A 19,712-nucleotide genomic window follows, 5' to 3' on the forward strand; every position below is an offset into this window, starting at 1 on the left:
CATAACTCAAAAGCACTGGGACCCGTTGCCTTCAAATGTTGGCCCTGCTCCTACAGCATCGACCTGAACATTGCCTTTTTCCAGCCAAAACCTGGTCTCCGAGCTGCAGTTTCGAGATGCTCAATTAGAGATTAGTGATAGAAGCTACTTTCAATCTTAATCACAAAGCCTCTACTGTGGCTGTATAATAAGCAGACGTGGTGCTTAGAATTGACATATGGCCGTAACAATGAACATGGGCCAATGAATGTTCACTAAGGACTGGCTCGTGGCTACTCCAGCCCAAACGTCTCTGAATGAAACACGCCCCGAGAGGAAGATTTCATAAAGCCAACAGAAAGGATGGTGAGGAAGAGAGGAAGCCTGGGACAAGTATGAATGTGTGGTTCTGCTCTGAAAAGTGACTATAAACAGCATCACCAGGTTTCATTTGAGGTAATGGCTCCATGTCAAATAGGCTCAGTGTAACATTGCCACCCCTGCAAACTCATGGGGAGGTGGGGTTGGAAGTCCAGCTGGGTTCTCGCCTTCCCACTTGTCGTCAGCAGCAATAAAAGGTCCGGGAGGGCCACAATCTGAGCTCACTTGGTGGTGGGGAGCAACTCCAGTGGGGCTGCCCGGGGGCGGACTGGCAATCAAAACAGGCCCGGGAAATGGGTTGAGAACGGCCCTCCCCATGACGTCACCCCTGCGTGCCCTTCTCCGTTTTTGACATCACCCCTGCGTCCAGGGCCGGCTCTAGGTTTTTTGTCACCCTGAGCAAAAAAATGTTTGGCCTCCCCCCCTTGCTTTTTCATCTGGGGAGGGTGCACGCGTAAATGCAGCTTGTGCGGCTTGCTGGGGGTGCGCGCACAAATGCAGCTCGCGCGGCTTGCTGGAGGGTGGGGTGCACGCTCCAGGGGGAGCCCAAACCCCGGGGCGTTTTCATCTCCTAGCACAAGCCCCTTTCTCTCCCATCCCTTCCCCTTATTTTTCCCCCTTCCCCTCCCCTACCTGGCTTCTGCCTTCCAGTTTGCGGGGCTGGAGTCTGCGATCAGGCCCCAGCTGCTTCCGAGGCTCCAGACTAGGCCACATGCCGGACCTGGAGCTGGGCTGTGCGGTGCAACGCTGGGCTGGGCGGTTTTAAAGTCCTGGGCCGTGACGTCGCGCCACGCCCAGGTGCCTCCCCTCTCACCTGTTGTGCAGCGTTTGAGCGTGCTCCCTCGGCCCTACAGTGCCCTGTACATGGCCGGCGCCGGGGAATTTAAAGTGTGGGGCTGCGCGCCCCATCACAAATCCCCCTCCTTCTCCAGCAGCCGCCAGCTGGCCCTTCGGAGGATGGTCCACCAGGAATTTCCTGGTATCCCGCCAGGCCAGTCCACCGCTGGGGCTGCCTGGCTGGATGAGCCTGGACCTTCTCCTGGACCATCAAGAGCAGGCGGTTTTCATTGGGGATTTAGAGGTGCAACGGAGGACAGAAACGGGAGTTTCATTTCCAATTCTGTTGGTGGTCCCGGAGCGGGAACAGAGTCCGGCTCACTCTCCTGTTGGTCTGCTGGCCTTGCAGGAATAGCTCTACAGTCACTTTCCAGAGAAGAGAAGCACTTTATAGGGATGTGAAAATATGTGTGATTTGGTGACCGTGTAACCGCTGAAAATGTCAGCAATTAATACGTTTACCTGTGGGGTGGCAGCCAGCTTCCTGCGTGTACCGGCTCCTGCCTGTCACCCGGCTCCCAGGGAGCCACCTGCCGCCCTGCTCTGCTGCCTCTGAATCAGAGGAAGTAGTGCAGAGCGGCAGGCAGCTCCCTTGGAGCCGGTGCAGGCTTAGAGCCGGTTTTTACACCAGCTCCCGGCAGGTACTGGCTCCCACCTGCTGCCCTGCTCCTGGGGAGCTAGTTGCTGCCCCACACTGCAGCTGCTGGTACAGAGGCAGCAGCACGGGGTGGCAGCCAGCTCCCCAGGAACCGAACCGGGAGCCACATGTAACCATTTGGGTAACCGATAAGCTCATGTTTGTCCGTTACCCATTTAAATGACTGCACTCTTACATCCCCAGTACTTCAACGGATGGACCCTGCAGCCCTGTGCATCTCTTCTTCATAACCCCACAATGAAACAGGGAAGGGCCCAGGCTTTGCTTTGGAAACAGCACTGGCAGCTCACCTTAAAAAGGCATGCAGTCAGCTATATCCAAGAGTTGTCCACCATGAGGCATACACAAGTCAAAGCAAACTAATTTATTGAAAGTGCTGATAATAATATAAAGACAGCCATCTTCTTTGGGCTTGCTTTCCCTACCCGGAGGAGTTCTTATTCAGGGCGGAGGCAGAAAAAGCAATAAAAGCGCAAAAAATAGACTAAAATCCAAAGCAGCCAATTAACCTGCAAAATACAAGTCATTTTGCCACTAACGAGCAGCATCCTGTAGCCTCCTAATTAGCATTCACATGTGATAAGACAGGCAGAGACAGAACTGGGTCAGCCAGGCCCATGAATGTGCTATGCCATCGTATCGGATTCAGAATAACGACTAAAGTTCCAGAGAAACTCACTGCCAATTATCTGCTGCGTGCTAGTTTCTATTATTTGGCTCTCAAATAGCTCCAGCTCCAACAGGCTTCCACGCCAAGAGTGTCTTTCTTAAAGAGGCCATCCTGCCATGCAATTCTTACGCTGCTTTCCGGAAGAATAGGCCTATTAAGTGAGAGCGCTGAGTAAGCTCAGGCGCATGAGGAATACAGCGCCAGCGCGTCGCCAGGCTGACTCTGTCACCGGCTGCTCCGGCGTGTCTAGCTGACAGGTGGGATTCTAGCCCTGGAAGACATCGAAATGGCATGTAGTACACGCACTGGGCTAAGGCCAAAGCATGCAGCAAAACAGCTGGATTAACTCCAGAGAGGAGTACATGCAACGAGGTTTGGGGTAGCTTTCAAATCTGAGCCCTTTCCCAGATTTGGGGGCCAAATGGACGTGGGGTTTTTGTCCAGGCTCATCCCTAAGGAATAGGATGCACTTTTAGGGTTGAGACAGAAAGCAAGAGAACCGGGCACATTCTTATCCTCTCCAGCCACCGCCAAGCATGGTCTTGGCGCATGAGGCAAGACTCCTGGGTTGTATTCCCAGCCCTGGAGGTCACAACCTCTCCATGCCTCTATTTCCACACAGAATCACAGACTACTAGAGCTGGAGAAGTCAAATCCAGTCCCCTGCCCTCACGGCAGGACCAAGCACCATCTAGACTATCCTTTTGGGCTTTGTCTAACCTATGCTTAAATATCTCCAATGATGGAAAGTCCACAACTTCCCTAGGCAATTTATACCAGCGTTTAACCACCCTGACAGGAAGTTTTTCCTAATATCCAACCTAAACCTTCTGTGCTGCAATTTTAGCCCATCGCTTCTTGTCCTATCCTGAAAGGTTAAACATTTTTCTCCCTCCTCCTTGTAACACCCTTGAAAGTGGCTATTTTGTCTCCTCTCAATCTTCTCTTTTCCAGACTAAATAAACCCAGTTCTTTCAATCTTCCCTCCTAAGACACATCTGTAAAATAGATTACACATCTGTGAAATCGGCACAGTAATAGCTGCTAACTTCAAGGGGATGCTGGCTGCAGGATGAAAGACACTACAGAAGTGCAAAGGCCTACGATTGTTTTTTCTTGCATGCCACATGTTTTTCGGCACAGGCACACGAATGGCCTCGATTCTTTGGCTTGGGATAATTGCACAATAAAAATCTGTACCGCATGTCGCTCCATCTGCAAAGCCTCTGATCATTTCCACAGAACCTAAATGGCCGGCTATGAAAGCAAATCAGCTCTTTAATGATGTGGGGGAAAACCACAAAAAACCAAAGACCCATGAAGGGAAGGAATGGTTTGTAGCAGGTGCAGTGGGATGTAGAGGTGGTCACTGACTGAATGCCAGCCCAGGTCAAAGCCACAGCTGTTTTAGCAAAGTTAGTTTCAAAGCAGTTCCTGGTAGACAAGCATCAACATCACAGAACCTTCCAGCAGACCTGGTCTCAACAAACCAGGTGCCACAAATAAGGTGCCACAGGACTCCTCGTCGCGGTCTCAACAAAGCAGCTGCACACAGAGAGGGTCTGGAAAGCTGAGCCCGTCAGAGCTCCGCCTTCATTAAGGCAATCCGAAAACGTGGAACCCTGCGAGTCCAGATCGTTCAGTGAAAAGAGCTTCAGACCGGGTGATTCGGCGAGAGATGGATTGAGACTTATGCCATGAACAGATTTACCTCTGTCCCCAAGGTTATGTAATCCCTTCCTCCAAGCCCCACCCCCAGACCTCAAAAGAGTGTGCCCAAATTTAGATAGTGACTATCTGTCTGAGACCTTGTTACAAATTGTAATTCGGAGAATATACTTAAGCATAACTTGCATGCCTCTGAAAATATACACTACAGGAAGTTCTTAGTCACCCTGGTTTCAGCAAACTTTGGCTAAAGAGGTTGTCACAATTCAACCGTATTTCCTTACTGTTGATTCTCCGTGTGTGGAAAACACTTTCTTTGCCCTTAGAAACAGCTTGTTGTGTCCCTGCCTGAATCCTGTAAGAACTCCACAGTCCACTGGGATGTCAGGAGTCACTTGCATGATTGTGGTGAATTCCATATTCTAGTGAATTTGCCACATGAGATGACACAGCGCCTGGTCTAAGTCAACTCAAAATCAGAACTTTGTTAAGTTAAAAAAATCGAATACACTTGTCTAAGACTTGGTATATTTAGTCCTGGACCTGTGGCAGACCGTTTCTGCTTGACCAGGTAATCAGTAAGGGTATGTCTACACTAGCCCCCTAGTTTGAACTAGGGAGGCTAATGTAGGCATTCGAAGTTGCAAATGAAGCCCAGGATTTAAATATCTCGGGCTTTATTTGCATCTTCCCGTCTGGGTGCCATTTTTAAATCCCCTTAGTCCGAACTAACTGCCCGCGGCTACACGCGGCAGTCAAATGTTAACTCAAACTAAGTCCTTAGTTTGAGTTAACGGCTACACCTCGTGGAATTTGTACCTACTCGTGGAATGAGGTGTAACACTGCAACTTCGAATGCCTACATTAGCCTCCCTAGTTCGAACTAGTGGGCTAGTGTAGACATACCCGAACAGATTTAGAGAGTCTGCTACTTCATGGAGTTCCAGGAGTAGGTACAAATTCCAGGACTCAGTACAGGACTAGGTGCTGGCCTTCATGGTACATAAGAACGGCCCTACTGGGCCAGACCAATGGTCCATCTAGCCCAGTATTCTGTCTTGTGATGGTGGCCAATGCCAGGTGCCCCAGAAGGAGTGAACAGAACAGGGATCATCACTTGATCCCTCTCCTGCCATCCATTTCCAACCACTGACCAACAGCTTTATGAATTAATAGCTCATCCTAGCTAGTAAGTATCGATGGACCCATCCTCCATGAACGTAGCTCATTCTTAGTAGGGGGAAAGCCCTTCATATAGGGTCATTGGAGGCCGTCTTGGATGGCTAACACCAGCAGGCACTACCTCGGTGTTTCTTTCCAGGAGTCCATCCTGCACTCGAAAGCCACGTCAGGTGGGGGGACTTCCCTTCGGCTTGGAGCATCCCTCGGTTTGCGGCTCTCCAAGTCTGTGCAGAAGGGATGAGGTGTAGGAATTTGGAGTCTCTATCCCTCCCCGCTTCCCCAGACAACTTCTCTGCCTTGTGCTCTGCATGGAAGGGGTTTTGTTAAGGTTCAGGGCCACTGGGCTCCGTGGCGCTGTCCATTTGGGTCCCCACGTAGCAGGCGCGCAGGGACTGACCACTGTTCAAAGCCACCGTTGCTGCCCCAAGCCCTTTCCGTGGCTCATCCTGCTGTAGCCCGGAGGGAAGCCAGCGGAGCAGAGCACAGGCAGAAGCTATTCAGGCAGAGCTGCTCCTGTTCTGATTCCCTTCCTCCTGGAGCTCCAGGGCTGGGAGGCCTTGTCCCCTCTAAATGCGATGATGATGCAGCAGACAGGACACTCGGCAGGCAGACTGTCGCCCTGCTTGTCTGTGCTCTAGATGGCATCTTTAGGTTATGGCAGAAGCCCATGAGCAACTGGGGTGGGGAGGAGGGATGCATGCTGCTGTTGCCACCACCACCAAAGTCAAAGGTGTTTGATGACTTGGGGCCGCCAGGCCAACATTTTTTTCTCAGCAGTCCATCGAACGGATTTTTCATGGCAGCAAGTTGTGGGTAGCCAAACGAGCTGAGAAAAGAGGAGGTGAAGGCGGGATATGAGGGAAGTCTATACAATCACGATGGGCGCGGGGAAAGTGAATAAGGAAAAGTTATTTCCTTGTTCCCATGACACAAAGGCTCGGGGCCACCCAATGAAATGAATAGGTACAGGTTGAAAACAAACCAAAGGAATGTTTTTCTTTACCCTGTATGCAGTCAACCTGTGGAACTCCTTGCCAGAGGATGGTGTGAAGGCCAGGACTATAGCAGGGTTCACAAAAGAGCTAGATCAATTCATAGAGGTTAGGCCTATTGATGGCTATTAACCAGGCTGGGTAAGGAATGGTGTGCCTAGTCTCTACTTGTCAGAGGGTGGAAATGAATGGCAGGAGAGAGATGGCTTGCTCATTACCTGTTCTGTTCACTCCCTCTGGGGCACCTGGCATTGGCCACTGTCGGCAGACAGGATACTGGGCTAGATGGACCTTTGGTCTGACCCAGTCTGGCCGTTCTTATGATTGATTCCCAGCTCTCCTCCCACCCCAAAACAGTGAGCAGTTCCACCAAGGCAGCTGCCTTTTGTCTGCTGCTTTGGTCCTCAATCCCACAGCTAAGTTTCACTGGGCTTGTGTTCTGAGATCACCCAGACTTTCCTGGCTTTCATGCCAGATAGTTTCGGAGTCCAACTTTGTTTCCTATTTCTTTAGCATCATGTACCAGCCCCAGGCAAGGGCCCCCAGGTCTGTTTTGTTGATACCAGACTGCCTCGGTGAAGCGCTTAGAAGCCTGTTCTGACAACTCAGCTGTTTGTGATCCTTGCAGTGCACCAGAGACAGCAGGGCGTTTCGGAGTCAGGCATATGCAGGGACTTTTTACAAGGTATTACTGAGGAATTCTTCCTTTTTATTGCACCCAAGTTAGTGGCTCGGAACAAAACTGGCTGGAGTCTGAAGCTCTTCGGCCAAAAACGTAACATTCTTTTATTGCCATTGGCTTGAGGACAGTTTAAGCAACCTGGAATCCACTATAAACCTACAAAATTGTACTCTCTTGGGAACCAGGCCATAATGATCACAATCTACCTTTTATAACGGAGGGGATACAGACTCCAGGGAAAACCTGCGCTTGCTCACCACCGCCTGTCTAGCTTCGGTTCTCCCCCAGCACTGGGCACCAGAGTATCGAAGGACTGGCATTGTATCCGCCTGACAACTCATCCCCGCAGCAACAAAGAATAAACGGGTCTATTCAGAGGAGGCTGTCGAGGTGCGTGTCCTCATTTTAAAACTTGTTGTTGAACAAGTCAGCAGGCAAAAATCAGTCCTGGACATTTGTTGGTTTGCTTTTATTTATTTAATTTTTTTGGTCTTCCTCTGTTGCATGCTTATTATTGCAGAGTTGCGGATCAAGTTTAGTTAGGTATCATATATATAGTAGCCCGGTGTCTGTGAGTCTGTAACGCTGATGTACACAGCCACGCCCCCTGGCCGTGTGCAACAGCCCCCCGCCCCCCTTCCCCTCCCTCAGTGGCATGGCATGCATGGGGAGCGCGGATCCCAAATGGCCGCTTGCCGCTGCTTGCTCCCCCGCTGCAGCCCAGCTGATTGGCGCTGCGACGCTCAACTGAGCCCCGGTGGGAGGGGAAGGGGAGTGGGGCGCTGACATACACGGCCAGAGGAGGAGGAGAAGAGAAAGGGAGAGTGAGAGGCAGGAGGTGGAGAAGAGAAAGAAAGAGACGGAGAGAGAGGCAGGAGGTGGAGGAGAGCTGAGAGAGAGGGGGAGGAGGCAGTAGGAGGAGAGAGAGAGAGAGAGAGACTCAGCAAGAGCGCTCAGGAGAGAAGACCTGAAAATCCCATCTTAGGACGGGCTAATTGGCTAGTTATCGCAGAGTTGCTGATCAAGTTTAGTTAGGTATTGGTCTTGAAAGAAAACACACACACACACACAAAATCATGTCAGAACTTCTAGGGACAAATGGGCTCTGGCTGTCTGCAGGCCCATTTGAAAAAAAAAAGAGGAAGTGATGGAGAAGAGAACACAAAGAACCTTACCCTCCCATCATGGGCATGTTTAAATACCTCCATCACTGCCCCGTGCTGCCTCTCCTCGCCATAAGTGAGCAGGTAAGTAACCATTCCCCTGTAAATAACCTCGGGCTGCAGAGCATTTTCCTCATTCTGAGCATGCATGATGGGAGAGAATCATTTGCCACTTGGAAAATGAGACCTCACATTTCTCTCCACAGCCCAGAGTGGCGTTTTCAGCAGCTCGCCGAGACAATATTTCGGAGTACGTCATTGGTAAAATAGCTGGTTAACCAGTTGTCCCCAAGAAAACTCAGAATAGAGCAGCTGCCCATACAATGACCTGACGGAAGGATCTTTAGACACTCATCTCTCTCATCTCACTGTCCTTCAGCTCCAATCAAGCTACAAGGAGGACACCCCACACTCTGTGGCAAATGCCATTTCTTGACATCATGCTGTCCCCTGGATTAGTATGAACAGAATGAATTCTGCTTCCAGAAAAGGCATCTACGAGACATCTCCTTGTGCCCTAGGAGATCAAATTCAACTCTTGGGGGTGGAACAAAGGGACCTCCCCCGATGGGCAAAGGAGAAGCCGGCTTGCTTGGTTTCGGCCTAGCATAATAGTGGTCTTTGGAGTTTTGTTTTTCGCTCAGTGCAGAGATGCAAACTCGCACGTCGGTGACTCCTGTTACGAAATGGAGTTATCTCAGGGTGCATCTACACGGCAGTGTTATTTCAGAATAACGGCCATTATTCCTAAATAACAATGCAAGTGTCTACACAGCCGTTCTGTTATTTCAAAATAAATTCGAAAGAATGGACAGCTTATTTCGACTTCAGTAACCCTCATTCCATGAGGAAAGACGCCTCTTCCAAAATGCTATTTCGAAATTGTTGTAGCATGGATGCCCCGGGGAGAGCTATTTCAAAATAGCTTCTCCCCAGGGCCATTCAAATTAATTACTCCCCAGTGCCTCCTGAGGCTCTAAGTCAAGGGAGGGTGTCCACATTAGGAGAGCCTGCCTCAGACTAATTTCTAGGCTTTCCTGTAGTGTAGACATGCTATTTCGAGATAAGCTATTTTGGAGTATTTCTTCTGGAATAGCTTGTTCTGAAATAAGTGTGCAGTGTAGACTACCGTCAGAGTCTACTATCCACCAGAAAAACCCAGAGACATGTTCGACTGCAGACTGTCTTTCACAGCGTATCAGATGATACTTGGCAGTGCAATTCATGCATCCCGCAGTGTTTCTCAACCTTTTTTTGCTCATGGCCCCCTTCTGAGCCTCGTTTACCTCATAACCGCTGTTAGTTGGGAAAAAAAGGTCCATAATTTACCTAATGTTCCGTTTCTTCCATGTGGCCCGCTAGAGGTAGGGCATGGCCCCTGGGGAGCCATATGGCCCACAGTTGAGAACCACTGCGAACAGTATAATTTATTCCAGGAATTCAGACTCCAATCCTGCAAACCATTATCTGTGCTGTGGCTTGCGCATTGGCCTGCTAAACCCAGGGTTGTGAGTTCAATCCTTGAGGGGGCCACTTAGGGACCTGGGGCAAATCTGTCAGGGATGGCACTTGGTCCTGTCATGAGGGCAGGGGACTGGACTCAATGACCTCTCAAGGTCCCTTCCAGCTCTATGAGGTAGGTATATCTCCATATTATAATGGCTTGAAGGCTCAGACCCCTGACCTTTCTTTTCGATCGCAGCACAAGGGCGTAGCTCTGTGTGGGCCTGAGGAGCCTGGGCCCATCCACATAGCATACCAGGCCTATCCAAATCAGGGCTGGAGCCCCCTGGTCCACAGCCTGGCCACATCGCTCACATGACAAGGCCACGTGCTTCTGACTCGTTTTCCAGCCCCAGTGTTAGCCCCACCGGGGTACGCCTCATGGAGGAAGGTGTGGGTGGGGCTAGCACTGGGTCCAGAAACTGGGGCAGCAGCACGTGGCGCCAGCAGGAGAGCGATGAGGCAGGGCTGCTTGCTGAGCAGTAATGGGGGGAGGTGAGACAGGTCCCCCATTCATGCTGTTTAATCTTGCCGGGGCCCGGGAGCCCTTCTGCACCCCCTCCCAGAGCTCTGGTCCCTCCTGCCCCCCTTTCCTGCCCTGCCAGAGCATCGGATCCATCCTGTCCCCTCCGCACGGCACTGGACCCCTCCTGCACACATGATCCTTCCAGCCCACTCCCCTGCCCCTAACATTGCCGGCCTGCCTGAAAGCTGGGCCCACCCTCTTTTCCTGTCCTAGCTATGCCGCTGGAGCAGCCGTTGGGCTCACACAGATATAATTCTCTGGCATGTATCCCCCACTCAGAAATCATTTGCATCGCCGTTTTCTGTGCCGGTGGCGCTTGAGCCAGCTCACACGAGCAGTTCACACTCAAGACTCGGAAATTCAAAATCCCAGCGGCGTGAGATCCTCCCCTTTCTGTGCAAAGTGGCCGGGGTGGCCCAAGGAAGACAAGGAAAGCAACGGTCACCGGACGCGTCTACTCACCTGCTCGTGATACTCAATTCCCATGCTCAGCGTGTTGATCAGAATGGCGATCATAATCCCGCGGTTGAAATACTTGCTCTCCACAATCCTTTTCAGCTTGTTGCCAAAAGCCACCCAAAGTCTAGCAACTTTGTTCCTCTCCTTTGGTTTCTTCTTCTTTTTCTTCTTATTCCTCTGCTGCTGGATCTGATCTCTTTGGTCTCCGTGCCGCAGGTCCTGCGTGAATTCATAGATGCCGTTGTTGTCCGAGTCGTAGCTGTCTGACTCACTGAACTCGAACTCAGGATCCTCCAGGATGTTTGCACAGTAGGGGCAGTTCTGGAGCTCACAGGACAGGATGCTGGGCTGGGGGCTGGGCAGAGGGCATGGCACGTTCAGTCCCGATAGCCTGCTGGACGTCCTGCACAGACCTACAACCAAGGGACATGCACAGAATCAGCAGCAGAACTGGCCCCCACCTTCCTTCCCAAACCCTCTGAACTTTCCTGGTTTTCCACTGAAGGGTCATCTACTGTATATTGAGAGCGTCTGTGCACCTGCTGTGTCCATCTGTCTGTCTGTGAGTCCATTTGCTCAAGAACTCCTCCTATGAGGTAAGAGCTAGGGTCACCAAATTCAGTATGCAGCTTCCTCTTCTCCTAACTTAAGGCAAGGGCAGGGTTTGGTTGTGCCAGGACAATGGGAAGTGCCTGGAATGGGATTGTTTCTCTCCAACCGGTAAGGGAGGGGTGTGAGAGTGGGGACAGTGATACTCAGGAATGACCACAGGGGGCAGCAAACATGGGGGGGCATTTATACCCCTGAATGACCACGGGCGGGCAGCAAGCCCCGGGAATGGGGGAGAGGTGTTTGTGCCCCCACACTCCACCCTGAGTCGGCTCCAGAGAGAAGCCCGCGGGCAGGCTGTATGGTTCTTGCCACTCATTCTGGGCCAGCCCTGGGGAGAAGTCAGTGGATGTCCTCACTCCCTGCCCAGAGCCTCCCATCCCTTCCTCTAAGGCCCCCCCAGACCTCCCAAGCCTCTGCCCTGACTCCTGCACCCCATCTGCTGCCTTGGTCCGACTCCTACCCTCCCACTCCCTACCCTGAACCCCTCCTCACCCCCCAACCCTGACTCCTGACCTCCCCCCACCACTCCCAGCTCCCTGCCCTGAAGGACCCAAGCAACAACAGATACATTTTCTAGTATAATAAATGGGATGGATCCGCTCTAACTCCACCAGACTTCAGGGGCTTGATGCTAGATTCACTGGGGCAGGTTCTTCAGCCTGTGCCATTCAGGTTGTCAGAGCAGATGCTCATAATGGTTCCTTCTGGCCTTTAGATTTAAAACTGTCCCTAATTGGGTCCCTTTTCCCCAGAGTATCCCCTTTTCATCCCCCTTTCCCCCTCCTTTAAGTCCCACACGGGCGTACCCCTTCGCTTCCTTGCCTCAGGCAGCTGGCCCAAAACAGGGCCATTTCCCCCGTAACATGGGGATCTCTTTGTACTCTGCTGCAGTCAAGTTGCTCACTACACCCGTTTCATTCACTTGTTATTAAAGCCAATGGCAGGTTCAGAGAACCCCTCGGTTCCGATAATGAGCCAAGGTGCGGGGGGGGGGGGGGGGAAAGGATGGGAAGGGGTGGAATGAGAATGGCTGCAGATTCAACATCTCAGCAGCGGCTGCTTTAATGCCTTGGAACCTCCTCGTCTCTCCTTTTCCCTCAAGCTTTGTGCAATGTGCCTTTGACTCTCTCGCTGTCACGGCACCGTGGGAGAGGCGGCTAAATAGAACTGGCTCGCAGGGGCTGGATTTTTTAATGCAATGGGTAACAGCGTTTTCTGACGTGAGGAGAAAAGTCGGCAGCCCTCACAGAGCCCTGTCTGAGAGTCAAATGTTCACTGGGCCGTCAACTGCGCGGTAATGCTCCCCTCTCCACAACGCGGTCGGTGGGAAGGGATCAGTTTGGAGGAGAGAGGGGAGTTTAGCACCTAGGCATGCTCAGAGGGTGGCTGAGTCTGCCAAGAAAAAGGCTGACCCGTGGTTTGGGGGATGCAGTCATGGGGTACGTCTAGACTACATGGCTCAGTTGACAGAGCCATATAAAATAGTTTCACGAGGCATACCGGAGCAGTCGACAAAGGCTTCCCTTGTCGACCGCGCCGCGTCTAGACTGCCGCGCTGTGCCGGCTCAGCTGATCGTCGGCACAACGCAGCAGCCACTTTTATTTTAATGAAGCGGGGATTATTTAAATCCCTGCTTCATTGACTATGCCGAGTAAACTATTTTACATGTCTCTGTCGATGGAACCATGTAGTCTAGATGTACCCATGCTGACAAGACTTTAGAAGCATCAGGTGATTTTAGGGTATCTGATTGGAGACTCCATAAAGTAGCCTGGTCTTAAAAGCCCCTGTGAGGTCCCTCAATTTGGGCCCCGGAGTCACTAGCCACGTTTGAAGAGCTGGGTCCTCTCCACTGGGAACCCAAGACCCCATTTCTGAGAGGCAACACAAGAGTAATCAGGCAATAATGGCCCTGGGCCTGAAAGACCAGAGAGTCACGACAGTATTGCAGTCACAATGGAGTACCTGCTGTTCCAGCAGGTGATGGGGGAAAAAAGCCACAGTGTCACGCACAGGAGGTGAAAGTTGGGTGACGATGAGAATTTGAACGACTGGCTCCTTTGCTGACCTTACCCAGAAATCGTAGGTTTGCAAAACTAGGCTGATCCTCTGAGGAGATTGGACTCTCTCTCTCTCTCTCTCGGTTTCTGGTAAGCATGCCAAACATACCAAGACGTCAGAGGGTATGTCTACACTAGCCCCCCAGATCGATCTAGGGAGGCTAATGAGGGTGACCAAAATTGCAAATGAAGCGCAGGATTTAAATATCCCGCACTTGATTTGCATGTTCCCGGCCGGTCTCCATTTTAGAAATTGACTAGCCTGAAGTAATTGCCCGCGTCTACACGTGGCAGTGAAACGGGATTCCGAAATAAAGCCCTAACTCAAATTAGCTGGTATTCCTCCTGCAATGAGATTTACCAGCTAATTCAAGTTAGGGCTTTATTTCAGAATCCCGCTTCACTGCCGCGTGTAGATGCGGGCAGTTACTTCAGGCTAGTCAATTTCTAAAATGGCGACTGGCTGGGAACATGCAAATCAAGCGCAGGATATTTAAATCCCGCACTTCAGTTGCAATTTCGGTCACCCTCATTAGCCTCCCTAGATCGATCTAGGGGGCTAGTGTAGACATACCCAGAGGTATTTTCCCTCTCCCCTGACACCACATACTAGGCCATTTCAGCTCCCCCCTTTACTAATTTACTCAGCGGTTTAGAAATGCACAGGCAGCTCTGAGGAGAAACGACGGCTTCGGCGGCATGGATGCCTGAGCATGTGGCTTGTACCGCCTCAAGGCTCTGCAAGTGTTAAAAAGGCTCCGAAAACCCCTGGCGCCACAGATCTCTTCAGAATCCCAGCGTCTCCTGGGCTGCCGGCGCGACTCACACCACTCGGCAGGGCACAAGCACGCGTTGGAACAGGCTTTGCTTCATTGTGCTCGATTCTACGGCGCAAAGAGACGAATACGCTACTACAATCATCCCTCCCAGACAACGCTGAGCCCCATCTCAGACAGGCCTGCAAGCTTCCCTTGCTCTCAGTGCCGTGTGAATGCATGCAATTATCCCTCAAGTGCGTCTGCTTTGCACATGGCTTGCCATGGCTGGATTCCACTCGGCTCCTTCCTCGCCAGCTGGGAAGGTGCAGGGGAATCAGGGAGGCAGCTGTTGGGACTATTCCTAGTGGGGCGGAAGCCAGGAATGCTGGACGGAGCTCACCACTTCAGGCTCTAATCCCTCCAGCCGAGATAGGCTTGCCAGGTGTCCGGTTTTCGACTGGAATACCTGAGCGAAGAGGGACTTTGGCAGCAAAGTCTGGTGGGAAGCGCGGTGGGGCTAAAGCAGGCTCCCTTCCTGCTTTGGCTCTGTGCCGCTCCCGGAAGCAGTGGCGCATCTTCCCTCCAACTCTTATGTGCAGGGGCAGGGGGCTCCGCATGCTGCCCCCTCCCCATGTGTCGGCTCAGCAACACCCATTGGCTGGGAACTCGGACCAATGGGAGCTGTGGGGGTGGCACCTGTAGATGGCGCCGCATGCAGAATTGCTTGGCCACACCTCCACGTAGGAGCCAAAGGGGGTGACATGCTGCTGTTTCTGTGAGCTCCTTGAGGTAAGCACTTCCAGAGTCTGCACCCCAACTTCCTCCTGCACCCCAACCTCCAGCCCTGATCCCCCTCTTGCCACTGGACCCTTCAGTTCCAGCCTGCAGCCCCTTCCTGCACCCCAAACACCTCAGCCAGAGCCCTCATACCTCTCCACACCTCAGTCCCCTGTCCCAGCCCCGACTCCCTTCCTTCCCTCCAAATCCCTTGCTCTCATCCTGGAGCCCCCTTACGCACTCCAAACCCCTTAGGCCCAGTCCCACTCTGGAGCCCAACCCCCCAGATGGAGCCCCACCCTCTCACATCCCAACCTCCTGTCCCAGCCCGGGGAAAATGGGTGAGTGAGGGTGGGGAGAATGAGTGATGGGGGGGTATGAAATGAGTGGGGGGGGGGCTGAAAGGAGGGGTAGGGCAAGGATGAGGCCTTGGAGGAGGGGTAGGGCAGGGGGCGGGGCAAGGGAGCTCAGTTCTGTGCAGGTAGAAAGTTGGCCACCTCAAGCACAGAGCTGGCATCTAGCGCAGGTCTGGCACCCAGCACAGGTTGAAACCACTTCTCCGCAGGTGTGAAACCCCTGGGTTGAGCTCCACGCTCTGTGTTTCTAGGCAAAGCCCAGCAGCAGTGGGAGCGTTAGTCACCAGCACTTGCTAGTAGAGGGAACTATAGGCTATAAAGCTCCGGCTTAATAAGATAAATTTAATATTCCTCCCCCTGCCTTCCTAGAGGGCCCTGCCAGCCCATGGTGTCCCTGCAAACACTGGAGGTGGGGGTGTAGAAATGTCCCCTCTCATCATTCCCATCTCAAGGCCTTGCTGACTCCCCACAAATTCGGTCTGCCTCCAGCTTCAAGTCGGGGGAGCCTTAGGTAGGCAAGTAACTGAGCCAGTTTGAAGCTAGACAGTCACTGGGCGGTACTGAGACAAAACAGGATGTGCTTCGGTCTAGTATCATGGATGGAGGATGCCGTTTCGAAGAGTGCACCTGTCCATCCCCCGCCGGCACAACCTCGCACAAACCCTGCACGTGGGGGACGCAGCATTGTCCTCTTCAAAATGGCACCCTTATGGTGGGGAGGGCCCACGCCATTCCCAGGCACACTAAAACGTCTGGTGTTTTGGAAGGGGTGGCGGCCCTACCAATGAGGTGAGGACTGGACATTGGACTGGTCCAGCTGAGGATCAGTTTTAGAAGCTGAGGCGGCAGGAGGAAAGATGCACTCTGCTGGATGGCTTTGAGTCACAGGGATTTGCACTGGGGATCCTGCTCAACTTTCCTGCCAAGAGGTGCTTATTAACCCTCTTCACTTTCTGTTGTCACATATTCTGCACCATTGTTGTTCACCGATAAGCAGCTGCTGCGTTCCACTCTGTAAGTAGTCGCACTTTGGAGAGAGACAGTACAGAGGGAGACTGAGGAACTGGAATTCATTAACAAATTCAACACTATCCACTTGGGTTTGAATAAAGATATTACTTGGTTAACGCACTACAAAGGCAATTTCCCCTGCCTTTGATATTCACATTTCCACATCCAAAGCTATGCACAGGACTCATCCAGCCTGACTCAATTATCGCAGTTAATATTGTTCCTGCTTTTGCTGTTATATATACTCTGGATTCTGTCATTTTCACTCCAACTCATCTGATGAAGTGGGTTTTACCCACAAAAGCTCATGATATAATATATTTGTTGAGTCTCTGAAGGTATGTCTACACAATAGCATTATTGCAAACTAGCTAACGTTATTCCAAAATAACATAGTGAGCATCTACTCTACAAGCCTTTATTTTGAAATAATGTCGTGCAGGAGGACTCCTTACTCCGGCTCATGGTAACTCTCATTTCACGGGGAGCAAGGGAAGTCAAAGGAAGAGTGTTCTTCCTTCAACTTCCTACTGTGTGGACAGCACCAGAAGCTGAATTAAGCTATTTTGACTTAAGCTACGCAACTGATGTAGCTGAAGTTGCATAGCTTAATTCAACTTGAGCCCTGCTGTGTAGACATACCCTAAGATGCTCCAGGACTACTCGTCATTTTTAAAGTTACAGACTAACATGACTATTCCTCTGAGACTTAATTCCAGTACAGTTTATAAAGTGCTTTGATATCCTTAGATTTGAAAGGGACTCTGTGAACAAAGGATAATATTATTAATGGTGTTATCAGTAACACGCTCTTTGAAGAACCCTGAGTCAAATTAAAATCCAGTGAAGTCACTGGTGTTCCCCTGAATTCACATGGGTGTCAGTGAAAGGTGAATCTAGCACATCGGCAGGAACAACTTCTGACCTAAACGGTGTGTTTCTGTGTACAGCCATGCAACAGTTTCTTTGCTTCCAGCTTCTAGGAGCATGTGTTTTTATCTCAAAGCAAAAACATATTCTCAAACGATCGCCTTCGATAACACTCAGAGTTAAGGCTGTGGCACTGATGAAAACAAACTCCTTGCATACGCAAAAGAAGAACATTACAACGAACCCCTCTCAGCCTTGGGCATTTTGAAAGATTGGACGTGTCCAGTGAAAGTAATTTATATAAATGATTTCATGAGCCTTATCCATTTGTGCATTTAGTTAAAACAATATTGACATGGAAAAAGTTACCAGGCATATTTCACAAATAACCTTAACTCTGCTCTGTAAGACATACTTAATACTCTTTCAACAGCTACATTGTTAGTTTAAATAGTTGTGTGAGTACATGCATGGATAAATATAAATTGCATTGACAGCTACCATCATTAAAAATCATAAGACTAACTTAGAAATCATGAGATTTTATTATTATTGTTGTTAATAATAATATGGGTTCTTTTTATTTATTTTTTAAAATTTTAGAATGTAGAGTTCATGTTTTCCTCCCCCATGCAGGCTAGACACAGTTTTTTTTTAAAAAAGCGAAGAGTCTCATAACCCCATGATTCCAGCAACTGGTGCTTTAAGAAAAGCAACAAATATAATGAACTCATTATAACTGTGCAAGTCAGCAAGTCTGGGTGTGGACACACAACACATAGGATTAGTGATTCGTATGTTGAAAATTAGTGACACGTACATTCAACTTGCGGAACTCCCTGCCAGAGGATGTTGTGAATGCCCAGAATTTAACGGGGTTCAAAAAAGAACTAGTTAAACTTATGGAGGATAGGTCCATCAGTGGCTATTACCCAGGATGGGCAGGAATGTTATCCCTAGCCTCTGTCAGAGGCTGGGAATGGGTGACAGGAGATGGATCACTAGATGATTCTCTGGTCTGTTCATTCCCTCTTGGGGCACCTGGCATTGGCCACTGTCAGCAGACAGGATCCTGAGCTAGATGGACCTTTGGTCTGACCCAGTATGGCCGTTCTCATGCTCTTATGAAAGAACTCATAAGGTACACATATGTTCCGTGTTAATGCTGCCATTTTCCTGATTTAAGAGAGGGGTTGAGTCTGCAGCAGCTTTGCAGCCCAGCGCATTTCCGTGTGCGGGGAGAAATGGAAGACAGGGGAAGACTAAAGGATCCACACTTCTGTGGCTCTCCTGCTCCACAGCCACCTACTGCGCATGAGCATAAAGCCACCGCACGGCTCCTCACTGCGCAGCAGACCCTCGCAGGGCTCTGCTGTGGATGAAAGATCAGCATTCGGGGTCTCTCTATAAGAAGCTTTTCCACGTGAACGAGCACAGGGCATGGTGCAGAATGTTGAGGGGGTTCTTCCCTGTTAACCAAAGCCCAGAGAAACCTGCCTGAAGGTGCACAGCAATCTGCATTTGGGGAGCGCAGACAGCTGACATCCAAGCTTTCCTTGGAAGCCAGCTGCCCAGGGGAACACACACAGAACAGCAAGAGATGGACTCCAAAGGCAGCGGCTTGCTTGGATGAGTCAGTTGATCAGAGGCCGAGAAGGAGAGACACCGCGGGTTTTGCATTGTCTTCCCAAAGGCTCCTAATGTCAGGGACAAAAGATCAGAGATCAGAAACAAATGAAACCACCAGAGGCGGTGGCGGCGGCGGCGGCGGCGGCGGCTAGGAGCAGAGCCTGCCAGGTTGCTGCTTTGCATGCTCTACAGCAGCGGTTCTCAAACTTTGAAGCCCGTGGCTCACCCTGCACAACGCAGACCTTTCCACAGACCGCCAGCCAACAAAATGGGTGCAGGAGAGAGAGGGAGGAGGTGTAGTGTCTGGCCAGAAGGTGAGGATGCAGGAGTGACATGGGGGGGGGTGGAGTTTTGGTGGGAAGGGGTTTATGAGGGGGGTGGGGTGCAGTCTTGGCAGGAGGGGGCGTGAGGGGACTTACCTGCCTCTCTGCCTCCCGCCGCTGCCAGGCACAGCCCCTCACTGCTCCCATTGGCTATTATTCTGGCCAATGGGAGCAGCAGAGAAGGCCTCCAGATGAGCAGTTTCCTGCGCAGCCGTTTCCCCCCACCAGGGGGAAGGGGAGTGGCAGTGGGCGGAGCCACTTCCTCCCCCCGCCCCCAGCTGGCTCCAGCCCATGAGGCTCCCCCACCACTGTGGGAAGGTGGTGCTGGCACTACAACCTCCTGGGGAAGCAGAGGGCGGCTAGAGCGCTAGCAGATGCTTGCGGACCACTCGTGGCCCGTGGCCCACACTTTGAGAACCACTACAGTACGTTTCCTCAGTGCCACATTCTATCCTCATTCGTCCCTGCCACACAGACCAGGTTCCAGGCAGCGGAGTCTCATTTTGGGTGGGAGACCCAAGGAAACATGTTCCTTGTGAAAAGCCACAGGCTGCGTGTTATGTAGCAGAGAGAAAGAGGTGGTCCGTCTGCTTACGGCTCACTGTCTGTGCGTTC

At 51.3% G+C, this 19,712-nt stretch overlaps 1 protein-coding gene across 3 annotated transcripts in view; it reads right to left on the minus strand.

The window, feature by feature from the left end:
- Positions 1-19,712, minus strand: part of CACNA1H (calcium voltage-gated channel subunit alpha1 H) — a 576,049-nt gene that overhangs the window by 153,028 nt on the left and 403,309 nt on the right. For all 3 annotated transcript variants that reach the window (XM_089769319.1, XM_075899792.2, XM_089769320.1), the window contains one exon: positions 10,704-11,113. In XM_089769319.1, coding sequence (XP_089625445.1) covers positions 10,704-11,113 — 410 coding nt within the window. The remainder of the gene's footprint in view (positions 1-10,703; positions 11,114-19,712) is intronic.

This window comes from Pelodiscus sinensis, chromosome 15 (genome assembly GCF_052426305.1).
Source record: "Pelodiscus sinensis isolate ZL-2025 chromosome 15, ASM5242630v1, whole genome shotgun sequence".
NCBI lineage: Eukaryota > Metazoa > Chordata > Testudines > Trionychidae > Pelodiscus > Pelodiscus sinensis.